The sequence below is a fragment of the Quercus robur genome, chromosome 1 (genome assembly GCF_932294415.1).
Source record: "Quercus robur chromosome 1, dhQueRobu3.1, whole genome shotgun sequence".
Classification (NCBI taxonomy): Eukaryota; Viridiplantae; Streptophyta; class Magnoliopsida; order Fagales; family Fagaceae; genus Quercus; species Quercus robur.
Genome location: NC_065534.1, coordinates 16185823 through 16207960, shown reverse-complemented (window position 1 = coordinate 16207960; position 22138 = coordinate 16185823). Strand labels below are relative to the sequence as shown.

Sequence of the window (22138 nt, the reverse complement as noted above, 5' to 3'; positions counted from 1 at the left end):
TTAACATGTGTATAAAGGGCGTAAAGAACATGCAATTCAACGGTTAGATTTTCAAAATATGTTGTAGTATTTATTTTATTGAGTAAGTTTGTAGCCTTAAGCTACAACCAATTTTGTAGCTAAACTTTGTCCTTTTTTTTTTTTAATAATCTTGTTAGATTGCAAAATTAATAGGATTAACAATTCTTGATGGAGTATGCTTTTTACAAACTTATGTTAAAATTTAGCATTTATAGCATTTACAATTCTTAATGAGAATGCTCTAAAAGAATTAAAAAAGTCCAGGCTTATAGTTAGTTAAAGCCCAAAATCACCTACTATTGGAGATCCAAGTCCAACTCTATGATATATGGATCAATATATATAGAACGAAATCCAAACCTTAAACCCTAAAGGGCCTAAACCCCTTCATTATCTCTCTAAGAAAAGATTGAGTGCTAAGTGATGATAAACTGAGTTTTGTTTGCAAATAGATAAGAGGTAGAACTAAGAAGAACCCATGAAGCCATTACCAAACAAGAGCATGACATAAGCCCAAACCAATTTATGAAGTTGAAAATTGGAGTCTGTGAAGGCCCATTTGTCTCTATTTTATATTCCATATGAGATCTGTAGCTCTCTATGACTATCTTCTTCTTCTTCTTCTTCTTTTTTAATCATATATAGGCAAAGAAAATCAAATTAAATTCTAAATTGAAGTCTAAGTTTATGCCATGTAAAAAATTAATTTCTTAATTTTGGTACAAGTATTTATCACTAATTAGTATATAACTCGTATATATGCATGGTACATACAATTAAAAACATTAACAATTACACACTCCAAAGAACAAAAATTATACACATATATGTGTTCAAATTATACCTAGTGTGAAAGTTACATATTTTTTAACTCATAGAATTTTACTCTCTCTGTCTCTCTCTCTCTCTCTCTCTCTATTTTATTTTTTATTTTGGATGTAAACATGAATTTACTCCTTTTTTTTTAATTGGGTTTTTTTGGTTTATTTATATTAGGCTTTTCGTCTTTTGCATAACATTAACTCACCTAGGACAAAAATTAAAAATAAAATTAGATAGGATACATGACGCAAAATTAGACAACAATTGAAATCCAATTTAAATTATAATTAGATTTTCTCTCAACTTTGGTTTTAATTATATATATAGATTGTAACAATCGAGACCTTTTATTTTTTATTTTTAAAGACCTTATCATTTCAAAGGGAGAATATTATTTTGAATTAAACTTGAGTGAGATAATTCAAAAATAAAATCTTTTTAAAACTATAATTAAAAAACTTAAATTGTAATTTATTGCATCATAATAACAAAAATTAGGTTAAGAAGTAAAATAGTATTTCTTTTCCCAGGATAAAATACACAAGCACGAACAATTTGCATTTTCTACTATAGTACATTCTTTCAAGACTTTTTTAAGAGTTAACAAAATATAATAAAGGACCATATTTAGCTTATGATATGAATTATAAAATGCATGTAATTGCATATTTTAAAATGTATTCATGCATATGCATTAGGTTTTAAATTAATTATAGTTAATATTAGAGTTTTAACCTATAGTGTCGGTTTCTTATAATTGTTCTTTATTATTGGGTTAAGAAACACTAATTAATTTCTGATGTAAATGAGAATCAAACTGAAAGTTTTTTTTCCAATGAGAATCGAACCCAAATCTTTTTACTTTTTGATTTGTCATTGAATCAACCCCTAAATCTCTATGGAATTCTATTTCTGTTAATATTATTTAAAGCCCCAAAAACTGTCATATACACTTGGAAGCTCCATACGGTTGAGCTTATCCTATAATAATCACCCAGACAATAACGACACAACAACAACTTGCACTACTCTTGCCTTAAACTTTTGGTCAATCCAAACTCAAATCAAAAGCAAACAAAACCAAACTCTACCTTCCCAAAAGACCCCGAGACTCACTCACACAGACACTGAGATTCACATTCACTGAGTCACTGTGTGTGACTCAGTCCTATGATCTCTCTCACCATGAAGAAGAAGAAGACTACCAACACAACTCAAACTCACAAACCCACAAAACCCATTTCCCAAATCACCTTCCTAGTCCTCCTCTCACTTCTTTCTTGTGTAAATTCATTACGAGTCAAACCTCCACCACCTCTTCCCATTTTGCCCCTCCCTTCAGCTCGACAGCTCCAATGGCAACTAGGCAACATGGCCCTCTTCCTCCACTTCGGTCCCAACACCTTCACAGACTCCGAGTGGGGCACAGGCGATGCTGACCCTTCTGTCTTCAACCCCACAAACTTTGACCCGACTCAGTGGGTCCGAGTCGCCAAAGACTCGGGCTTTTCACGCGTTATACTCACGACTAAGCACCACGATGGGTTCTGCCTTTGGCCTTCGGAGTACACTGATTACTCCGTGAAGTCCAGCCCGTGGAGAAATGGGAGTGGTAATGTTGTTGCGGAGCTAGCTAATGCTGCTAGGGACGCAGGCATTGGATTGGGACTTTATCTTTCGCCGTGGGATCGACACGACGTGTCGTATGGCAAGACTTTGGAGTATAATGAGTTCTACATGGGCCAGATGACCGAGTTGCTCACAGGGTAATTTATGATTGGGCCCATTGGGGTTTTTACTTTTTAAGTTAAATGTGAGTATTTGTGAACTGGGTTGGTTTAGTTTTATTAAGAAATTCTGGAAGATTGGAAATTTTGAGTTATATATATGAGTTTTTGTGAACCGGGTTGGTCTAGTTTTGTTAAGCAATTGTGGAAGAATTTATGTTATTCAGAATTCAGGCTGATGTATCTCTTATGTTATCAGAGATTTCATGTTATGGACTATGCATTGTTTTGTTTGTTAATTGGATTGTTCATTATTCGATTTAGCGGTTATTGAGCCTTGGGTTCTTTCCAATATATTTGTTTAAAAAAAAAAAAAAATCGGATTCTTGTTCTGTATATGAATCATTTTTTGTGCCATGTGGAGTTTAGTTGAGTTGATATTTAACATTATCAGCTGTATGATTTTTTTCCTAATTGTTTAGGTTTAAGAAGTTGTTGAAGATTGGTTTTTGGTTAAGGGGTAGATTTAGATTGTTTGTGTTGGTTCAACTGACTAATTCTCTTTCTTTTTGGTGAATTTGAACTTTTTTAGTAATTTGCTAATTTGTGTTATGAGTTCCACGGTTTCAGTCTTTCAGAGAATTATAGTAATGATGTTTCAAATTGGACCAGGTATGGAGAGATCAAGGAGGTATGGTTGGATGGTGCAAAAGGGGAAGGAGAGAAGGACATGGAGTATTTCTTTGACAGTTGGTTTAGTCTCATTCATCAGCTCCAGCCCGGGGCTGTCATTTTTTCTGATGCTGGTCCAGACACCAGGTGGATTGGTGATGAGGCTGGTGTTGCTGAGTCTACTTGCTGGTCTCTTTTCAACCGGAGTAATGCCCAGATCGGTGGCACTGATACTCAGTGAGTTTCACTTTTGTCCCTCACTCCCATTAGTGAATTTGATTGCTTAAGATGGTATAGGTTGAGGTTTTCTAGCATTTGGAATAGACTATTAAGAACAACTTCTTAAGTTGCATACAGCTCATTAAAAGTCTCCTGAAGTTTCTGCCTGGTTCAAGATGAATTATTTGGTTATAACTTATAGTCCCATTACCATTCAATACTAATTGCTCTGTCCTTATTTTTCCCTGCATCATTCATAGATCATGTGGTATGCGCTGATGCACTTGGCAGATAAGTGCCCTTTAACAGAATTTTCTAATCCCTAAATAATAATTCTCATGTTCATACTTAAGTAATAAACTCGATCTAATACTACAGAGTAGTACATGGATGTGATCCTGCAATGTACCAATACCGTGAATTGCATACTCCATTAACTTAGTGGGAACTTTTTATACTATTTATTAATTAGAGATCTCATTGCTATGAGTTCTCAGTCTCATTTAATAAAGTATGCTTGTTTCAGCCCTTGTTTACAATTACTTTTATCTGTTTATAATTGTATCTCAATTTTTTTTTAAGTGCTAATTTAAATATTAAGTGTTAGCTTTCTGGAAACACTATGCATACTTGATCCCTGAAAGTATGAGAGGACAGGACAAGAGATACACTAAGAAATAGCTATTTCCCATGAAGACTGTTTTTTAATGTCTCTCATCCTTTCCTAGTGCAATAAAGTATTCCATTCCATTCAGATATGTTTGATATGTCTAACAGATACTCAAGGGGTGGAGATCCAGTCGGTAGTGACTGGGTACCTGCTGAGTGTGATGTCTCAATCAGGCCTGGTTGGTTTTGGCATGCATCGGAAGCTCCAAAATCTGCAAGAAATCTTCTTGACATATACTACAAATCAATTGGCAGAAACTGTCTGCTGTTACTAAATGTGCCCCCAAACTCTTCGGGACTTATATCAGCTGAAGACATAACAGTGCTTCAAGAATTCAGTGAGCTCCGAAGGTCCATATTCTCCTATAATCTGGCTATCAATGCTTTTGTTAATGCCAGCAGTACACGAGGAGGCATTTATGATTCTCGTTTTGACCCCCACAATGTCCTGAAAGAAAATATTTACACCTATTGGGCCCCTGAGGAGAATCAAATTGATTGGGTCTTATATTTAAACCTTCAAGAATTAGTGTCTTTCAATGTTCTGCAAGTTCAAGAACCAATTCACATGGGACAGCGGGTTATTGAATTTCACCTTGAGATCTTGAACAAAAATGGGAAATGGAAGAATGTGATCAATGGCACTACAGTTGGATATCAGAGGCTGTTGCAGTTTCCAACTGTAAAATCTCAGTACTTGAGGTTTGTCATCAACAAGTCGCGGGCAGATCCGCTCATTTCTTATTTTGGAATTTATATGGATCAAGTATCCATAGTGAGTAACAACATATCTGACACAAGCTCAAGAACACATTTCAATAGCAGTCAAATACTTCGGCAAATGACATACAACCATTCTCAGATTGATAGTCTATAGAATTTGAAATTTTCTGGTGCATAATTGTATGTGTGATTGTTTAATTATTATGATATCATTCTTTAAAGATTTCTCATATGCAAAATTACAGCTTTCAAATTGATACATTTCTTGGCCTCTTTGTTGAGATCAATCACAATTTCTAAATTCTTTTTGGTTACTGAGCATTCTTGGAAAGTAGATCTTCAAATATGAAAGGAGTGCACTTGAAGCTGAAGTTATAGCATATCTAGTTATCTGGTTTAACTGGCATGTTCCTGAAGATCCAGCTGCTTTTAGAGGCATCTTCCACCCTTATGGTGCAGTAAATGGAGACTCAACAAAGTTGTGATCTCTGTTGTAGCTTGGTTCTCTTATTGTCTTTGCTTTGTTTATTTATTTTCTAGTTCTTTTTTCTCCTCCTCTAGTCAGACCTTAGCTTTGTTGGAGGAGGGGAGAAAATGAGACTGCCTTGCCTAGTATCACTATCACCATAATTTGGACCTTACTGTGTGGTCAATTATTATTCTTTTTTCTCTTTTATGATGTCTTCTAATACAGACATGTCTGCTTTCTGAAAACAATGCACTCAAGAAGTATTAATTTCATTTGTGGCTTGATTTCTCTTATACACACACACACAATCTTACCGTGACCAAGTTGAAGCCCATGAAATTGAAGTTAGAATGCGTAAGATAATTTGATTAGGATATAACATAGCATGTTACACGGTCTGGTTTAGTGCACTAGCTAGTAATGCAGCACTACTGTACTCAAAATGCAATTAGTTTGATTTGATGAGCTTAAAACAGCGTGTTCCCGGAAAATTTTCTCTCTACTCTATAGTCTTTACACAATAGGCAATTGTAAAAGAGGCCTATCGAAAGGATATTCATTTGCTAGACTGTCCTTTCCACGATGGATCCCCATTAAGAGGTAATTTACTAATTTTATAAGATAGGAAAAGTTGATGAATGTCCTGAACGTATTAGTTTAGAAAATATTTTTATAGACTTTTTATGTGAAAAGAAAAAAAATTCCTGATTGTTTTGATAGTTTTTTTTATTTTATTTTCAATGGTATCAAAACTTTTCTAAAATAGTTCATTAACAAATGTCCCAAAGACGTGTTAACCCATAAGATTATTATTAATATAGTACAATAAACTCTTTCTTTTTTCTTTCTTTCCGTGGTGGGATCATCATAATTACCAAATTATGGGGGTTTAAAACATATTTGACTTCCCTACACGCTAGTAGGGCATGCTTGTGTATTAAAAAAGCCAAACAAACAACTTAGGAGCAACTTAAAGAGGAAAAAGAATCAATTTAAAATCATTCATGTGGGCTAAATGGTTGAAGTTATCATCCAGCCATTGATGGATGTTTTCCAGTTCAGAACCGTTGAATATCTTTTGTTGGATCTCATTTGCTCTTTTTTTTGAGATAAAAGATAGGATCTCATTTGCTTTAAGAGCATTGATTTAGCTATTATTTTAAGAAACTGTTTATGCAAAAAAAAAAAAAAAAGAGTAATTGATTTTTTTTAACAGTTTTTTATATTTCTCAATGAGTGGTATTAAAACTTTCTTGAAATTGATAATTAACAAATTCCTTAAGGGAATCCATTAACATTACTCATTATTTATTGTTCCTTTTGTTTTGACATTCGTTTTGACAATTTAACCCCCCAAAAAATGAAAAAAAATCCTTCGAACAACTTCAAATCCTAACTAATAAGGCTATTCTTCCTCCTTTCATATCATATCCCACAATTTTTGAGTCATGGAGGAAAACAGGAAGAACTCATACATAAATTACATAGAGATAAATGACGTTAGTTTAGCGATAATATCACAAGGTGTAACTCTCAACAAAAAAGAAAAAAAAATCACAAGGTGAAGAACCAAACAATATAATATATATCTATCATGTTGAAATTTTCTCTTGATTGCACATCTTGTTTTGCATTTGAGTAATGAGTTATTTCACTAGCCTGCACTCTTCCTTCACTCGATGGTAGGGACTAACTTGATAACTTATTGAAAATAATAGAGACGAAATTAACTGCTACTAAAATATAAAGATTAAGTTAAAAGTGACATCAAAATATAAGAACCGAAATAGTATTTTTAAAATTTTAAAATGTGAATGTTAGTGTGTCAATTGTAGATATTTTTGTAAAATAATGTATTTAAACGAGTTTAAGAGAATAGTTTCCCTATTAGAGCATTCCCATTGGCGATTGTAAATGGTATATGTAGGAAAAATTTAGCATAAAGGCAAAAAAGAGCCTAACAGCCGGACTTATAAAATTTTACAATTGCAAACTTTTTTGCAATTGTGCTATAGTGCCATCCTAAATGTTGGATGACACTGTAGCACTTTAGTAAAGATTATACTATTTTTTAATTGATAAAGTGGAAGAGAGATGGGGGATAAGAAATAGAGAGAGTTGTATTGGAATGTATTATATTATTTTAGTGGTAATATATATTATTTTAATGAGTAAAATAAGGAAAATAAAAATTGAGATGTTGGTTAAATTGTAAAATGATATGATATAATTGATAAAGTAACTGACCAGCGGTCCCATTAAAAATAAATTTTTAAAATTTATTTGCCATATCACATATTCACTCTCCTCACAGCTAGTCAAGACTCACGACATTCAGACAAAGAAATAAATAAATAAAAAGTCAAGAGTACTGACGTCAAGGTTTTTTTTTTTTGAAAGGTACTCACGTCAAGATTAAATAGCGGGTTTCACAATATTTTTATTTTTATTTTTAAAAATAAACTCTATGCAATATTACGTATAAAATATTTTATAATAATTTTATTAGTTATTATTTATTTTTATTTGCATCTATCACTGACATATACCATTTACATCTTGTCTCTTCAATGGTCGGAAACAATTTTGTGGCTCCATACTTATTGCTAAAAGAAACCTTAAAAGTTAAAACATCCACTAACCTTTTCTTTCTCTTCCATCTCTTCACATTTTCACAGTATCAAATATTGAATTTTGCTATAATCACAAATTTCAACTACTTAGAAGAATAAAAGTAGAAAAGTTGAATTTTACAGAATTTTTTAAAATCATTTAAGATTGTGAAACACATACAATTTTTTTGCTATTTTGCTATATTCTCTTCCTTTTTAGTATTTGTCAAAAAACACTTTTATCTATACATTTTCAATTTATTTAAAGAAATCAAATTGCAAGTTTAAACTTTATATATGCATACAAAATAATTTCTCAATTTGATTTTCATTAAGGGTTTACATCGACAATTGAGTAAATTAAAGTAAGTATAAATTTTTTCATCTAGAAAGTATGAAAAAATAAATTAAAGTTGATATATATATATATATATATTAGATTATGTGCAGTAATATTCAGGCTCCCTAAATTAATATCCTGGCTCACCACTAAGTTGCTGTATCTCTAACTTTATTCTTTACAAATACTTGATGATAAGGAATCTCTTCCATTTGAATGTGGCCGTTAAAATTTGATATTTGCAAAGCTAGGGGTGATATATGCAAACATATATAGCAGGAAGGATTACGTGTCTTTCATTATAGATAAAGTATGTAACTATAGGGATTGTCGTTCAACCTGTGGGTGGCAAAGAAAGCATGCATGCATGTGTATTCATAATGATCTATTATCTATATGTACCAGATAACTGAAGAAGGGTAGCTAAACTTTATGGCTTCATGCTGGTACAATAAAACTTTCATCCTACATTACCTCTTTTTCATTCAACTTACTCTCTGTCAGTGCCTGGACTCATTCTCAGCCTCTTTGTCTTGTTTTTCTTTCCACTTATTACTTTATATAGGTCCTTACCTGATGGAGTACGATTGGCATGGGCCAAATGCATGATGGGTTATACTTGTTAATTACAAGGTTCAAGCCTCTTTAAAGCTACTAAGTCTCTTGATGATTTCCTTCTCAAGCACAAACTCAAATCATTTACTGCTTTTTCTTCTTCTGATTCACATGCCAATTTGTATTCACTATAACATTCTAGACTAGGACATCCATCTGATATGAAATTCATTCATCAAGTCATGTTTTTCCTTTCCTTCAAAACTATTGTACTAAAGATTGTAATATCTGTCCTTTGGCCAAACAAAAAAGGCTGCCATTTCCTTTTGATAATAAAAGATCTGCTAATCCTTTTGATCTTGTTAATATGGATGTTTGAAGACCATTTTCTATTTCTACTATTGATGGGCATAGGTGTTTTCTCACTATAGTTGATGATGCATCAAGGGCCACTTGGGTCTTTCTCTTAAAGGCTAAATCAGAAGTAAAGCCCTTGATTGTCTCATTTTATACTATGGTTCAAACCCAATTTCAAACTAAAATCAAGTCCATCGGAACTGACAATGCCTTGGAATTCCATATGGTTGAATTTTATAATTCTAAGGGAATCATTCATCAACAAAGCTATGTTTACACTCCACAACAAAACTCAGTTGTGGAGAGGAAACATCAGCATATCCTTGCAACTACTAGAGCATTGCAAATTCAATTGTCTTCCTCTTGTTTTTTGGGGTGATTGTGTTCTCACAGTTGTGTATTTGATCAATAGGTTTCCTACACCCTTTCTGCAAAACAAATCCCCTTATGAAGTTCTGTTTAAACAGGTTCCATCTTATTCTCATCTTAGAACTTTTGGCTATCTTTGCTTTGCCACTGATGTTGGTCCTAATAAACACAAGTTTTCCCCAAGAGATAGGAAATCTGTATTCTTAGGTTATCCTTTTAGCATCAAAGGGTATAAATTGTTTGATTTTCAATCACACTCCTTTTTCATATCTAGGGATGTAGTGTTTCATGAAAGAGTTTTCCCTTTTTCTTCAAATAATGCTCACACTGATTCTACTGCATTGAATCCCTTACCTAGTATTCCTCCTCTTTCATCTGTTTTTCTTGATCCTACACCTTCTTCTTCAGTTTTTGCTGATTCCATTGTTCAGTTTCACACTACAAAAAAAGCGGGCTATAGCCGTGTTTACAAAAAACGCGGCTATAACTAACCTATAGTTGCGTTTGAGTCGAAAAATTTTGAATTTGAGGGTGACCTGTAGCCGCGTTTTAAAAAAATGCTACTATAGCTAACTTAAAACGCAGCTAAAGTTAAGCTGTAGCCGCGTTTTAAAAACCGCAGCTATAGGTCCAACCGAATGATTTTTTAAGGTGGAATTGTAACCGCATTTTTTAAAAACGCAACTATAGGTAACCAGTAGCTGCGTTTTTCGTGTTTTAAAAAGCAACTAAAGGTTACCTACAGCCGCGTTTTTAAAAAACGTGGCTATAGTTCTAGCTATATATTATCTTAAAGGTGACCTATAGCTGTTTTTGTGATTTAAAAACGCGGCTATTGGTCACCTTTAGCTGCGTTTTAAAACCCGAAAAATGCAGCTACAGGTTACCTATAGCCGTATAAATTTTTTAAAGGTTGATCTATAGTCGCGTTTTTAAAAAACGCGGCTATAGGTAACCTGTAGCTGTGTTTTTGCGATTTAAAAACGCAGCTATAGGTAGCACTTAAAAAAAAAAAAAAAAAATTCCTGAAACTTCCCACATACACCTCCTTTCCCACCTACACCCCCACTTTCCCACCTACCCCCACGTACTCATCTTTTCTTTCTCTTCCCTTTCTTTCTTCATTCTTTAGGTTTTCGTTCTATCTTTTTTTTTTTCTTTTTCTTTCTTCGTTCTTCACATCTGGGTAGCTCTTTCTTCTTCCTTTTTTTTTTTTTTTCTTCCTTCTTCACATCCAGGTAACTCTTTTCTCTTTTCTCTTTTTTTTTTTTTTTTTTTCTTCACAGGTTTGTGTTCTTTTGTGTTTCTGAGCTTGTGCTTTTGTTTTCGTGAATGGAATTAGTGTTAGATTTGGTTGGTTTTGTTGAATGAGAGGAGATTCATGGGTTTGTGTTGTTATATTTTAGAGCACGTTGTGTTTGATTTTGAATTTCCTGGGTGTGTTTGTATTGTGAGTATGTTGTGTTTGATTTTTAATTTTCTGGGTTTGTGTTTGATTTTGAATTTTTTGGGTTTATGTTTGATTTTTAATTTTCTGGGTGCATGTGTTTGTATTGTGAGTATGTTGTGTTTGATTTAGAATTTTCTGGGTGTGTTTGTATTGTGAGTATGTTGTATTTGATTTTGAATTTTCTGGATTTGTATTTGATTTTGAATTTTTTGGATTTGTGTTTAATTTTGAATTTTTTATATTTGAATTTTGAATTTTCTGGGGAAAAAAAAAACCCAGAATTTTTTTTTTTTTTTTTTTTTTTTGTTTTTTGAAAAACCTATAGCCACGGTTAAGAAACGCGGCTATAAGGCAAACCTTTAGCCGCGGTTACAAAAACGCGGCTATAGGCTTATTGCTGCACTGCTTAGGCCGCTTTTGTAAACGCGGCTGTAGGAAACGCGGCTCTACCCTATAGTCGCGTTTTTGGGGTCTATAGCCGTGTTTTTTAAATGCGGCTACAGACCCATTTTTTTGTAGTGTCATCATGATTTTGATGAAGACATTTAGGATTTTCTTGATGCTCTTGAAAATCCTATTTCTGAGCTTCCTCTTGTATCTGATGTTCCTAGAAGGTCAACTAGGATTTCTAAGCCTCCTTCTTATCTTAAGGCTTATCATTGTAATCAAGTGTCATCTGCAACCATTTCTAATCAACCCCATTCAGGTACTTCTCATCCTCTCTCTTCTTATCTTTCCTATGCCAACTTATCTCCTACCTACAAATCTTTTTGTTGTTCTATTTGCACTAGCACAGAACCAGCACAATTTTCACAGGCAGTTTTTGATCCCAAATGGCAAGAAGCCATGGATGCTAAGATTGTAGCCTTGGAAGCCAATAATACTTGGACTATTACTCCTCTACCACCTAACAAACATCCTATAGGGTGTAAGTGGGTTTATAGAATTAAGTACAAGGCTAATGGGTCCATTGAAAGGTATAAGGCCAAATTAGTTGCTAAGGGGTTCACTCAAAAGGAGGGTTTGGATTACATTGAGACTTTCAGCCTTATTGCCAAAATGGTTTCTGTCAAGTGTGTGCTTGCAGTGGCTGCCGTGAAAGGTTGGTTTCTCAGCCAACTTGATGTCAACAATGCATTTCTTCATGGTGATTTGCATGAAGAAGTTTACATGGCTCTTCCACCAGGCTTTCACAGCAAGGGGGAACAGCTTGTATGCAAGCTTAATAAGTCTCTCTATGGTCTCAAGCAAGCTTCAAGACAATGGTTCTCTAAATTTTCAGCTACATTGATTCAGCTTGGATTCGTTCAATCCAAGGCAAACTATTCCCTCTTTACCAGACAACAAGGAGCTTCATTTATTGTTTTGTTGGCGTATGTTAATGATGTTCTCATAGCAAGCAATGATAAACAGCAAGTTGATCAGTTTAAGGTGCTGTTAGATTAGAAGTTCAAATTGAAGGATTTAGATGAGTTGATGTATTTTCTTGGGTTGGAAGTTGCCAAGACAGCTAAAGGTATTTCTTTATGTCAAAGGAAGTATGCCCTTAAGATTTTGGAGGATGCAGGCCTTCTTGGTTGTAAACTTGTCAAGGTTCCTATGAAACATAATTTAAAACTTAGTAAGTATGAGGGCTTATTACTTGATGATCCAGGGAAGTACAGGAGGTTGGTAGGAAGATTGTTGTACTTGACCATCACCAAGCCTGATATCACTTATGCAGTGCATAAGTTGAGCCAATTTATGGCTAAACCAAGACAACCACATCTTGAGGCTGCACTTAAGGTTTTGCAATACTTGAAGAATGAACCTCGTAAGGGTGTTTTCTTTTTTGCAAATTCAGAGCTTCATGTGAAAGGTTTCATGGATTTAGACTGGGCATCATGTCCAGACACTGGAGATCAGTCACTGGTTACTGCATTTTCATGGGGGATTCATTGGTTTCTTGGAAATCAGTTGAAGCAGAATATAGGGCCATGGCCATTTCAACTTGTGAAATTGTTTGGATTCTTTACTTATTGAAGGATCTTCAAGTTAATCATAACAAAGAGGCATTCTTGTTTTGTGATAGTTAGGCAGCACTACATATAGGTTCTAATCCTGTTTTCCATGAAAGAACAAAACATATTGAGATAGACTGTTATGTTGTGAGAGATAAGGTGTTGGCCAAGGTCATCAAGCTGATTCATGTTAGAACTCAGCCTTTAAGTCAAGCAATTTTCAGAACTCTTGTCCAAGATGGGACTGATTAACATTTATCAACCATTAGTCCATCTTGAGGGGGAGTATCAAGGTAGTGTGCATCAACATAGCTTACATACAAAGCAAGTTCATGAACCAGAGTAGAGTGAACAAGCTTCAGCAATTGCTCGCAGCAGTTGCAAATTAGTTAGACACCTTCAAGCATCAGTTGCAGAATGTAGCAGTAGCAGATTTAATAAGGAGGAAAAGAGTTGGATCAGAAACGACTGTAGTTTAGGCTAAAATACGACATGTAGCTTTAGTTTTCTGCATAAGTGTTCACACGTACACACGTGCCTGAGTTTGTTAGAAATTTTGTTTTGGTTGGTTAGTTAGTTTTGCTCTTCTCTCGTCTGGGTTTAACCCGATACTTTATATACGGCTAGTACCATTCAATTAATAATTAATTTACCTTTCTCCCAATTCTGTTTTCTGTTACCCACACCATAACTATTATATAAAATGCCAGCTCTTGCAGCTTCAAACTGATCTGCATCTCCAACCCCCAATATCTACTAGTAATTCTAATTCTATGATGGAATAAAAGTAAAACCTTATTATCGGTATTTGCATTCCCATTGTGTATGACGTTATATTATGTAATTACACATTAATATTTTAAGATTAATTTTACATTAAATGATCAAATCTCTTAATCTTGACCCCCTAAATTAAAATCCTGATTCGCCACTAAGTTGACGTGTCCCTAACATTATTCTTTACAAAAACCAGATGATAAGGAATCTCTTCCATTTGAATGTGGCCTTGAAATTTGACATTTGCAAAGCTTGGGCTTATATATTCAAACATAGTGGGAAGGATTACGTGTCTTTCACTATATAAGTATGTAACTGTAGGGATTGTCGTTTGAGAAAAGCATGCATGCATATGTATTCATAATGATCTATATCTATTAGATAACTGAAGGAGGATAGCTAAACTTTATTGCTTCGTCAAATATATATATGGGTCTGGATCAGGCACGTGGTCCACTAAAACTCAAAAGCCTGTCAATAAGATGGTGGCATCGGGTCAAAATATGTTGTTCTAAGAATTTAAATCGCGGTCCTAATTTTGAGAAGATCAATTTTAGGATGTTGCCTAAACATAATCCTGTTCCTCCATCTGGGCCTATCATTCAATTGTCTCGTGGTACTCCCCTTAGTACTCTCACATAGGTGTGAGAATATTTGTCATTAGTTGAAATTCTCTTAATAAAAAGAAAAAGCCCGGAGAATATTGTAAAAAGAAGTCACGGTAGGGACTCAAAAATGTTGGATCGCTGAGAACTATGTTTTTTTTATTGGCCCTACAGTACTTCCTACTTCAACTTTGTAACTCCAACCACCTCTTTTTTATTCTATGGTGTAATGTAATAAATCATAAATTAATTTCTTGATCTTGTAATAATCCAACTATGATCTTATAATATATTTTATGTGTTCTTTTTATTGGTTAGTCTTATACAAAACTTGCCCACCTTTTCACTTGGCTAACCTCATGTTTATATCTTTGCAACGTGCGCTAGCTAGTAGTGTGCATCCAACCCACTAAAACAGCGAAACCAATCAAACCCGATGACTTTGATTGGGTTTTTATGGGTTTGTTTGGGTTGATTGGATTTTTATTTTGAGTTTTTGATTGAATTAAGCTGAAGTTGATATTTTTTCAACTCATCTAACCCAGCCCAATCTAACATATATAATTTTACCTTTTATCCTTATTTTAATGTGTTTAGTTTGATTTATTTTGATTTATTTTGAGAATTAGTTTTAATATTAATCTAGAAATCTGAAAAGTAATTTAGCTTTTATTATGTGAAGCGTAATAATTTATTTTAAAAAAAGTTTTTAGATAATTTATAAAAGCCAAAATTTTTACAAGACATAAACATTCTAGCACAAGCACAACTCGTCTACTCAATCTGAGGTGCTGATGGTTTTTACACATGCAATGGTAACAAGTTTGGGTTGGGAAATTTTCATCATGAAATTAAAAAGTCATGTTAGATTGAAAACGCTTCAATCTTACCCATGTACACTCATAGTTCAGTTGACACTTAACTATCATGTGTAGTGGGTTGCTTCAAATTTCTGATATTTTGGGATATATTCTACAATTTTATGTGTGAATAATCAAAATATTAATATTTTAGGTTTGAAAAATATTTTACTTCAAATAGAGTGTAAGTTTCTCTTTGGGAGTTTTTTCACTAGCAAACGACTTAGATTATGGAGAAATTTTAACATCAGAGTTTCTTCTCCACATTTGAAGCATTTGCTGGTGCAAATTCAGAGAACGGATCTCATGCCCCAAATTCATAAAAATATCGAAAACAAATTAGCACTTCAATGAAAAGATTCTTAAAGAAAATATTAAAACAAAAACTATCCAATACCATACCACAATCGTAGTTTTAGGTCTTGATAATTCAGTTATTGTCTACAAATTTTTTTTTTTTGGTAATAAGTTTTTGTTAAATATTTTGGGCCAAAGATCTATGGTTGTTTAGGCTGGTATGTGGTTTTGTAGTCTGATTTTTAATGTTATTTGAGCCAGTTTTTGGTCCAAAACTGGCATGATTTTGGAAGGGGCCAATTTCTTTTTTCTTTTTTTTCTTTTTTTCCTTTAGGCCCAAATTCAAATTCAGCCCTAATATATATATACATACTATTAATAACTAGATTTCTAGTTTGGGTTTCAACATTTTATGAACTAAAATACCCTCCCACAAATTCTTAAACTTTCTTAAATACCCATATCTTTTAGTTAAATAATTTAAATTAAAAAAGACAAACTGGTTAAAAGAATAATTATTGTTCCTAAGTTTTAGTTTTTTTCCTTTATCTTCTCCAGACTAAAACTTAGGACATTATTTCTATCTCATTTTAAAATATTATTCTATATTACTTTACTTCTTTCTTTAAAAAAAAAAAATTACAAAATGGTTATTTATATATCACTTTTAAAAATTATAACACTAAACCAAATAAAAAAATATAAAAAAGAGTATTATGATGAGTCTAGTATATATATAACTATATATATACACATACTAGACCCATCACATGTGCTTTACATGTGCGATGAGACTCTTTTTTATTTTTTTATTATTTTGAGTCTAGTGTCATAATGTGAGATAAAGATAATGTCATAATTTTTAGATTTTTAGTTGATAAAAGTTTGAAAAATTGAATTAAAAATAAAAAGTGATAATTCAAATTTGAGAAGAGAAAAGAAAAAGTTTAAAACTTAGGAACTTTTTAAAAAATAGTAAATTACTCTTTTAATTCATTTGTGTTTTTAAATTTATAATTATTCAACTAAAAGATAGTGGTATTTTAGAGAGTTTAAGAATTTGTATAAGGATATTTTAGTACGCAAAATGTTGAAACTTAAACAATGAATCTAGTTATTAATATATATAGTGTGTGTGTGTGTGTGTGTGTGTGTATACAGATACTAGACTCAATAATGCTCTTTTTATTTATTTATTTTTTGTTTATTGTTATAATGTTTAAAAGTGATATATAAATAACCGTTTGCATATTTATTATTTTTTCAAAATAAAGAGGTAAGGTAAAATGGAATAATGTTTAAAAATGAGATAGAGATAATATTCTAAGTTTTAGGCTGAATAGAGAAGATAAAGGAAAAAACTTAAAGGCGGAAATCACATTTTCATCTCTACATTTTCGGGCGATTCCTACTTTGGTCCCTAGATTTTATTTTTACCGCTTTTAGTCTCTATCCTGAAAAACGATTCCCGTTTTGGTCACTGCCATTACATCAAAGACGGAAAATGCATACGTGGCAAACGACAGAATTAAAAAAATATTAAAAATATTTTATTTTATTTTAAAATAAAATAAAATTTTAGTTATCAATAATTTTAAATAAATAAAAATATTAAAAATTTTAGTTAAAAATAATTATTCTTCATGTTCTTCCCTCAAGAACATGGTTGCCCAGAAAATAAGAAATTCAAGATTTTCTTCTCTTTTATTTCATTTTCTTAGCATCCAAACAAGCAAAAACATGTACTCTAACACAATCAACTAACAAAACCCAAAACTTATACCACAACCCCTCTTCAGAAACAATGTTGTACCCACCATTCTCTCTCACAGCAAACAAAAGCTTTAGCAAATCCACACGTTGCCCATTTCCAAGCATTGGAGGTAGAGGTTGAAAACAGTCCTGACCGTAGATCTCCTTGCCAAAACGTAGAAGAAACCCTTCGAACTCGCATCGAAGCTTATCGGAATCTAGTTGGATATCGGATCAATTGGAACCCTGTTTTAGATTGACCCAAAAATTGTTTTGCTTTAGCTTCTTTTCTGGGGTTTTGAAGCAATCTAAAGCAGACCCATCAGCAAGCATCGACCACCTTGCCATTGGATTTCGAATTCAAACCCTAAAAACCAAATCACACTCTGTTTTGTAAACTTTTTTTGTTTTCTTCAACAACAAAAGCTATCAAAACCCACTTACACACACACACACACACACACACAAACCCATAAATAAATATAAAAAAAAAAAGAGAAAAAACGGATTTGAAAGAGTTATGAAGTGAATATGAAGATGAAAGACGGAAAAAGGGACCGATTAACCATTTGGGTCATGCTTGGAAAAAACCATGTTTTGTGTTTTGTTAGTTGATTGTGTTAGAGTATCTGAGTTTGATAATGGTTTTGTATACGTTTTTGCTTGTTTGGATGATAAGAAAATAAAATAAAAGAAAAGAAAATCTTGAATTTCTTATTTTATGGGCAATGTTCTTGGGGGAAGAACATGAAGAATAATTATTTTTAACTAAAATTTATAATATTTTTATTTTAAAATTATTGATAACTAAAATTTTATTTTAAAATAAAATAAAATAAAATATTTTTAATATTTTTTTAATTCTGCCATTTGCCACGTGTGCATTTTCCGCCTCTGATGTAACGGTAGGGACCAAAACGAGAAGCGTTTTTAGGATAGGGACTAAAAGCAGTAAAAATAAAATCTGGGGATCAAAGTGAGAATCACCTGAAAATGTAGGGATGAAAATGTGATTTTTGCCAAACTTAAAACTTAGGAACAATAAATTACTTTTTTAACCAGTTAGTTTTTTTAAATTTAAAATCATTTAACTAAAAGATATGGGTATTTTAGAGAGTTTAAGAATTTGTGTGAGAGTAGTTTAGTACACAAAATGTTGAAACTCAAATAGGGAATCCTCTTATTAATAGCATAGATAAAAGAAAAAGCATGTGACTTTTTTTAAGAAGTTATTTGTATGTGGTTTAAAGTTTGAAAATTTAAATTTAAAATAAAAAATGGTAATTCAGATAATAAAGATAAAAGAAAAAAACTTAAAACTTAAGAATTGTAAATTACTCTTTTAAGCAGTTTGTATTTTTTTTAGTTTAAAATTATTTAACTAAAGAATAGGGATATTTAGAGAGTTTAAAAATTTGTGTAAGGGTATTTTAGTACACAAAATGTTGAAAACCAAATAAGGAATCTTGTTATTAATAGTATGTGTGTGTATATATATATATATATTAAATTTGATAATTACGATAATTATTGATGAACATTTATTTTGATTTTCTTTATATAGAAAATATTAAATATAAAATTTAATAATCATGGTAGTTATTATTTATTAATAATTAATAGGTATATTATGATTATGCGTTTATAGATATTTATTATGATAATTATTATCAAAAAATATTTATCATAATAACCATGTTAGCTTCTTTTTAATTTTTAATTTTTTTAGGGTGTAATTCATTATGTTTTCTTTTCTTATTGAATGTAGTTAATATATCATGTTTCTTTCCTTAGACATCTGTTTTGGGTATTTGAATCTACAAAAACGATAAGGAAAATATAGGGTTTTGATGAGTTGTTTGAAAAATGATATTTAATTTTCATTAGGAAAATTCATAATCTCCTTAATTTATTTTCCTTTGAATCAGCAATCAAATTTCAAATTGAAAACCCTCCTCAACAGGAAGATGTTGATTATATGATCATTTGTTAACTTCCTATTCTAACACATTTCATTTAGATTTTGCCTCTTTGAATTGGCAAATCCACATCGGGTGGAATCAACCTTAATTAAAAAAGTATACTATGAAATTTCAATATATTTAAATTTACGGCAAGATTATATGGGTGAGATTTTAAAACAATTTATTTTATCACAGATTCATTTTGCCAAAGAGTCAAAGTTATCCAAAAAAGCAATTGAACTAATTAAAGCTTCAATTTCAATTTTAAAAAAAGGAAATAAACATATACAATTACATCCCTATTGGGATAGGTTTAAATTATTATAATATATTTAAATTGCTTAATTTTCAAATTAGCTAATGAATTTAGGTTTGACTTGCATGTTGGTAATCTAGTTTAGCCAAATTCCTTGTCATGGAAGACCAAATTCAAAATGGGATTCAAATTTGGAATTAAAGTTGAGCATTTTGATTAGTGATTTATATTAAAACTAGTGTATAGCTCTGTGCATATGTATGGTATAATTAAAAATAATCATAATTATACGGTTCAAATTATACCATTTGTTTTAGAAGATGTTCAAATTATACATGGTATTAGTTTACATTTTTTTTAAAACCATACATTTCTAAAATATGTAATGGCTTCTCATTATATATATATATATATGATTTAGAATTTAATTGCACTCGATAATTCACTTGCCATAAAAATTAAAAACTTAAATGGACACATGGCAAAAAATTCGACTCTAATTGAAATCTAATTTTGAATATAATTGAATTTGAAATTTTTAATTTTTACATTTAATAATTCACTTTGCACAAAATTAAAAATCCAAAAAGACAGATGGTACAAAATTGAGAATCCAATTAAAATTTAATTGGATTTTTCTTGAGTTTCGGCTATTAATATATGTATGTGTGTGTATATATATAAATTCCTAATAATTCTTCAATTAAAATTTAATCTTTTACATAATTAATTATGTTCGCAGAGACTCTATAATTTGGGTTGCTAGAAACCTCGTTGTGGCAAATGTAGGGTCTGCTGGTAGTGGATGTATATTAAATCATTATGTAAGCAGAGTGATACAAATCCAGCTGCAGGACACAACTACCTTCATTCCTTTGCTTAGCAAACCAGTTCTGCCATTGTAATTCAATTCGCAAACCAGTTCTGCCATTTTAACTGAATTCGCATAATCCATGCTAAAGTCCTGAAGCTGCTATCTTTGATGGGCGGTCTGAGGGTGAATTGGTAAGTACTCCATATTGTGTTTTCATATAAAATTGGGTCAGTAATATTTGGATTTCAAATTTGAATTCTGTGATGGTCACTCCACAAGTATAAGGATACGTTTGGTACATTGAATGTGGATTACAACAAGAATGGTAATTTTTATTACCGGGAATAAAATGTGTTGTAATGGAATAATTAAACCTATTCATTAATTTGGTTGTGAATTGTAACATTAGAATAAAACTTATGATCTAGTTTATGAAATATCTCATTCATACAATTATATTTCCTAGAAAATAATATATTTTAAATTTTAGAGAGATGAGTTATTTTTTGATGATTTTTTATTTCCATAATTGTTAGGTGGATATAGAAAGTTTATTTAGTTGGAAATATATTAATGTTAGAAGTTATTACATCTATTAAGGAATAACTATTACAACTCTTTTAGAGAGGAATAGTTATTCCTCATTTTAAAGAATAGCTATTTATAATGAATGACTATTTCCTGTAATAAAAATATAACCAAACCATTGAATAGCTAAACCATAAGAATAACTATTACATTACAGTACCTGTTACAATCTACCAAACGTGCCCTAAGTGTCTGTGGGGTGTAGGGGTAAGAGCTGAGATTTAAGTCTCCAAGAGGGAGTTTTACATATATATACACTTAGATTAGGGCCGTTGGAGTATAATTTCTATTTTGTATATAATAAATTTTGAATCCTAAAAATAATTGTAAAATGCAGAGGCTTTAATGAGGTGATTTCTATTGGAATTAATGAGGTGATTTCTATTGAAATTAAGTTCTTTAATTAAATTTTAAGTTGACATTTCAATTGGGAAAGTTTTAAGAAATAATAAGTAATTGAATTTTTTCTCAAATAAGTTAGGCCATTAATACCAAGAGATTTCCTTTTAAGGTTTAATTCAAATTTGAATGGGAAATAAAACATGGAAAGTATAAAAGATTTTTAGGTATTAAATGAGGAGATTTGGTCAAGGTTTTAAATGGGCAAACAAAATAAGAGGGAAATCCATTCTCAAAAAGAAAAAAAAAAGAAAAAGAAAAAAAGAGGGAAATCTATAATAGGATTTTTTATTATTTATAATTGGAAATAAAAATATATAATTTTTAAAAGATGATATTTTTTTGGGTTTGAAAACATTATATTAGGGAATATTAAATCAAACCTGCCAAAGGTACAAAAAATCAAAAAGAAAAAAAAGAAAAAAACGTAATCGGTACGTACGTGTTGTGGCATTTACAAAGCCAGATGTTAAGGGATGTCTTCCATTTGAATGTGACCTTAACATTTGACATTTGCAAAACATGCATCATATATGATTTCCAAATACAGCAGGAAGGATTACGTGTCTTTCATTCGATGAAGTAACTGTAAGATTGTCATTCAACCAGAGGCTAGCAAAGGAAAGCATGCATCATGCATGCATTGCATAATGATCTATCTGATTAGGTAACTGAAGGGTCGCTAAGGTTCATGCTTTTCTTCACACCTACTATTATCTATAAAGTCTCTGGATCAGGCTATTGTGTCCATCACTCAAAAATTCCTGTGCAAAAAGATGGAGCTAGCTAGTCAGAATAAGATGTGGTGGCCGGCCTTATTT

The 22138-nt window shown here is 31.8% G+C and overlaps 1 protein-coding gene across 1 annotated transcript; it reads left to right on the top strand.

Moving 5' to 3' along the window:
• Nucleotides 1-1876: 1876 nt before the first annotated feature.
• On the top strand, nucleotides 1877-5167 carry LOC126723193 (alpha-L-fucosidase 1). Its single transcript, XM_050426505.1, has 3 exons — nucleotides 1877-2609; nucleotides 3243-3479; nucleotides 4239-5167. The coding sequence occupies exons 1-3, from the start codon at nucleotides 2014-2016 to the stop codon at nucleotides 5005-5007; spliced, it is 1602 nt and encodes a 533-aa protein (XP_050282462.1). The 5' UTR covers nucleotides 1877-2013; the 3' UTR covers nucleotides 5008-5167.
• Nucleotides 5168-22138: the final 16971 nt, after the last annotated feature.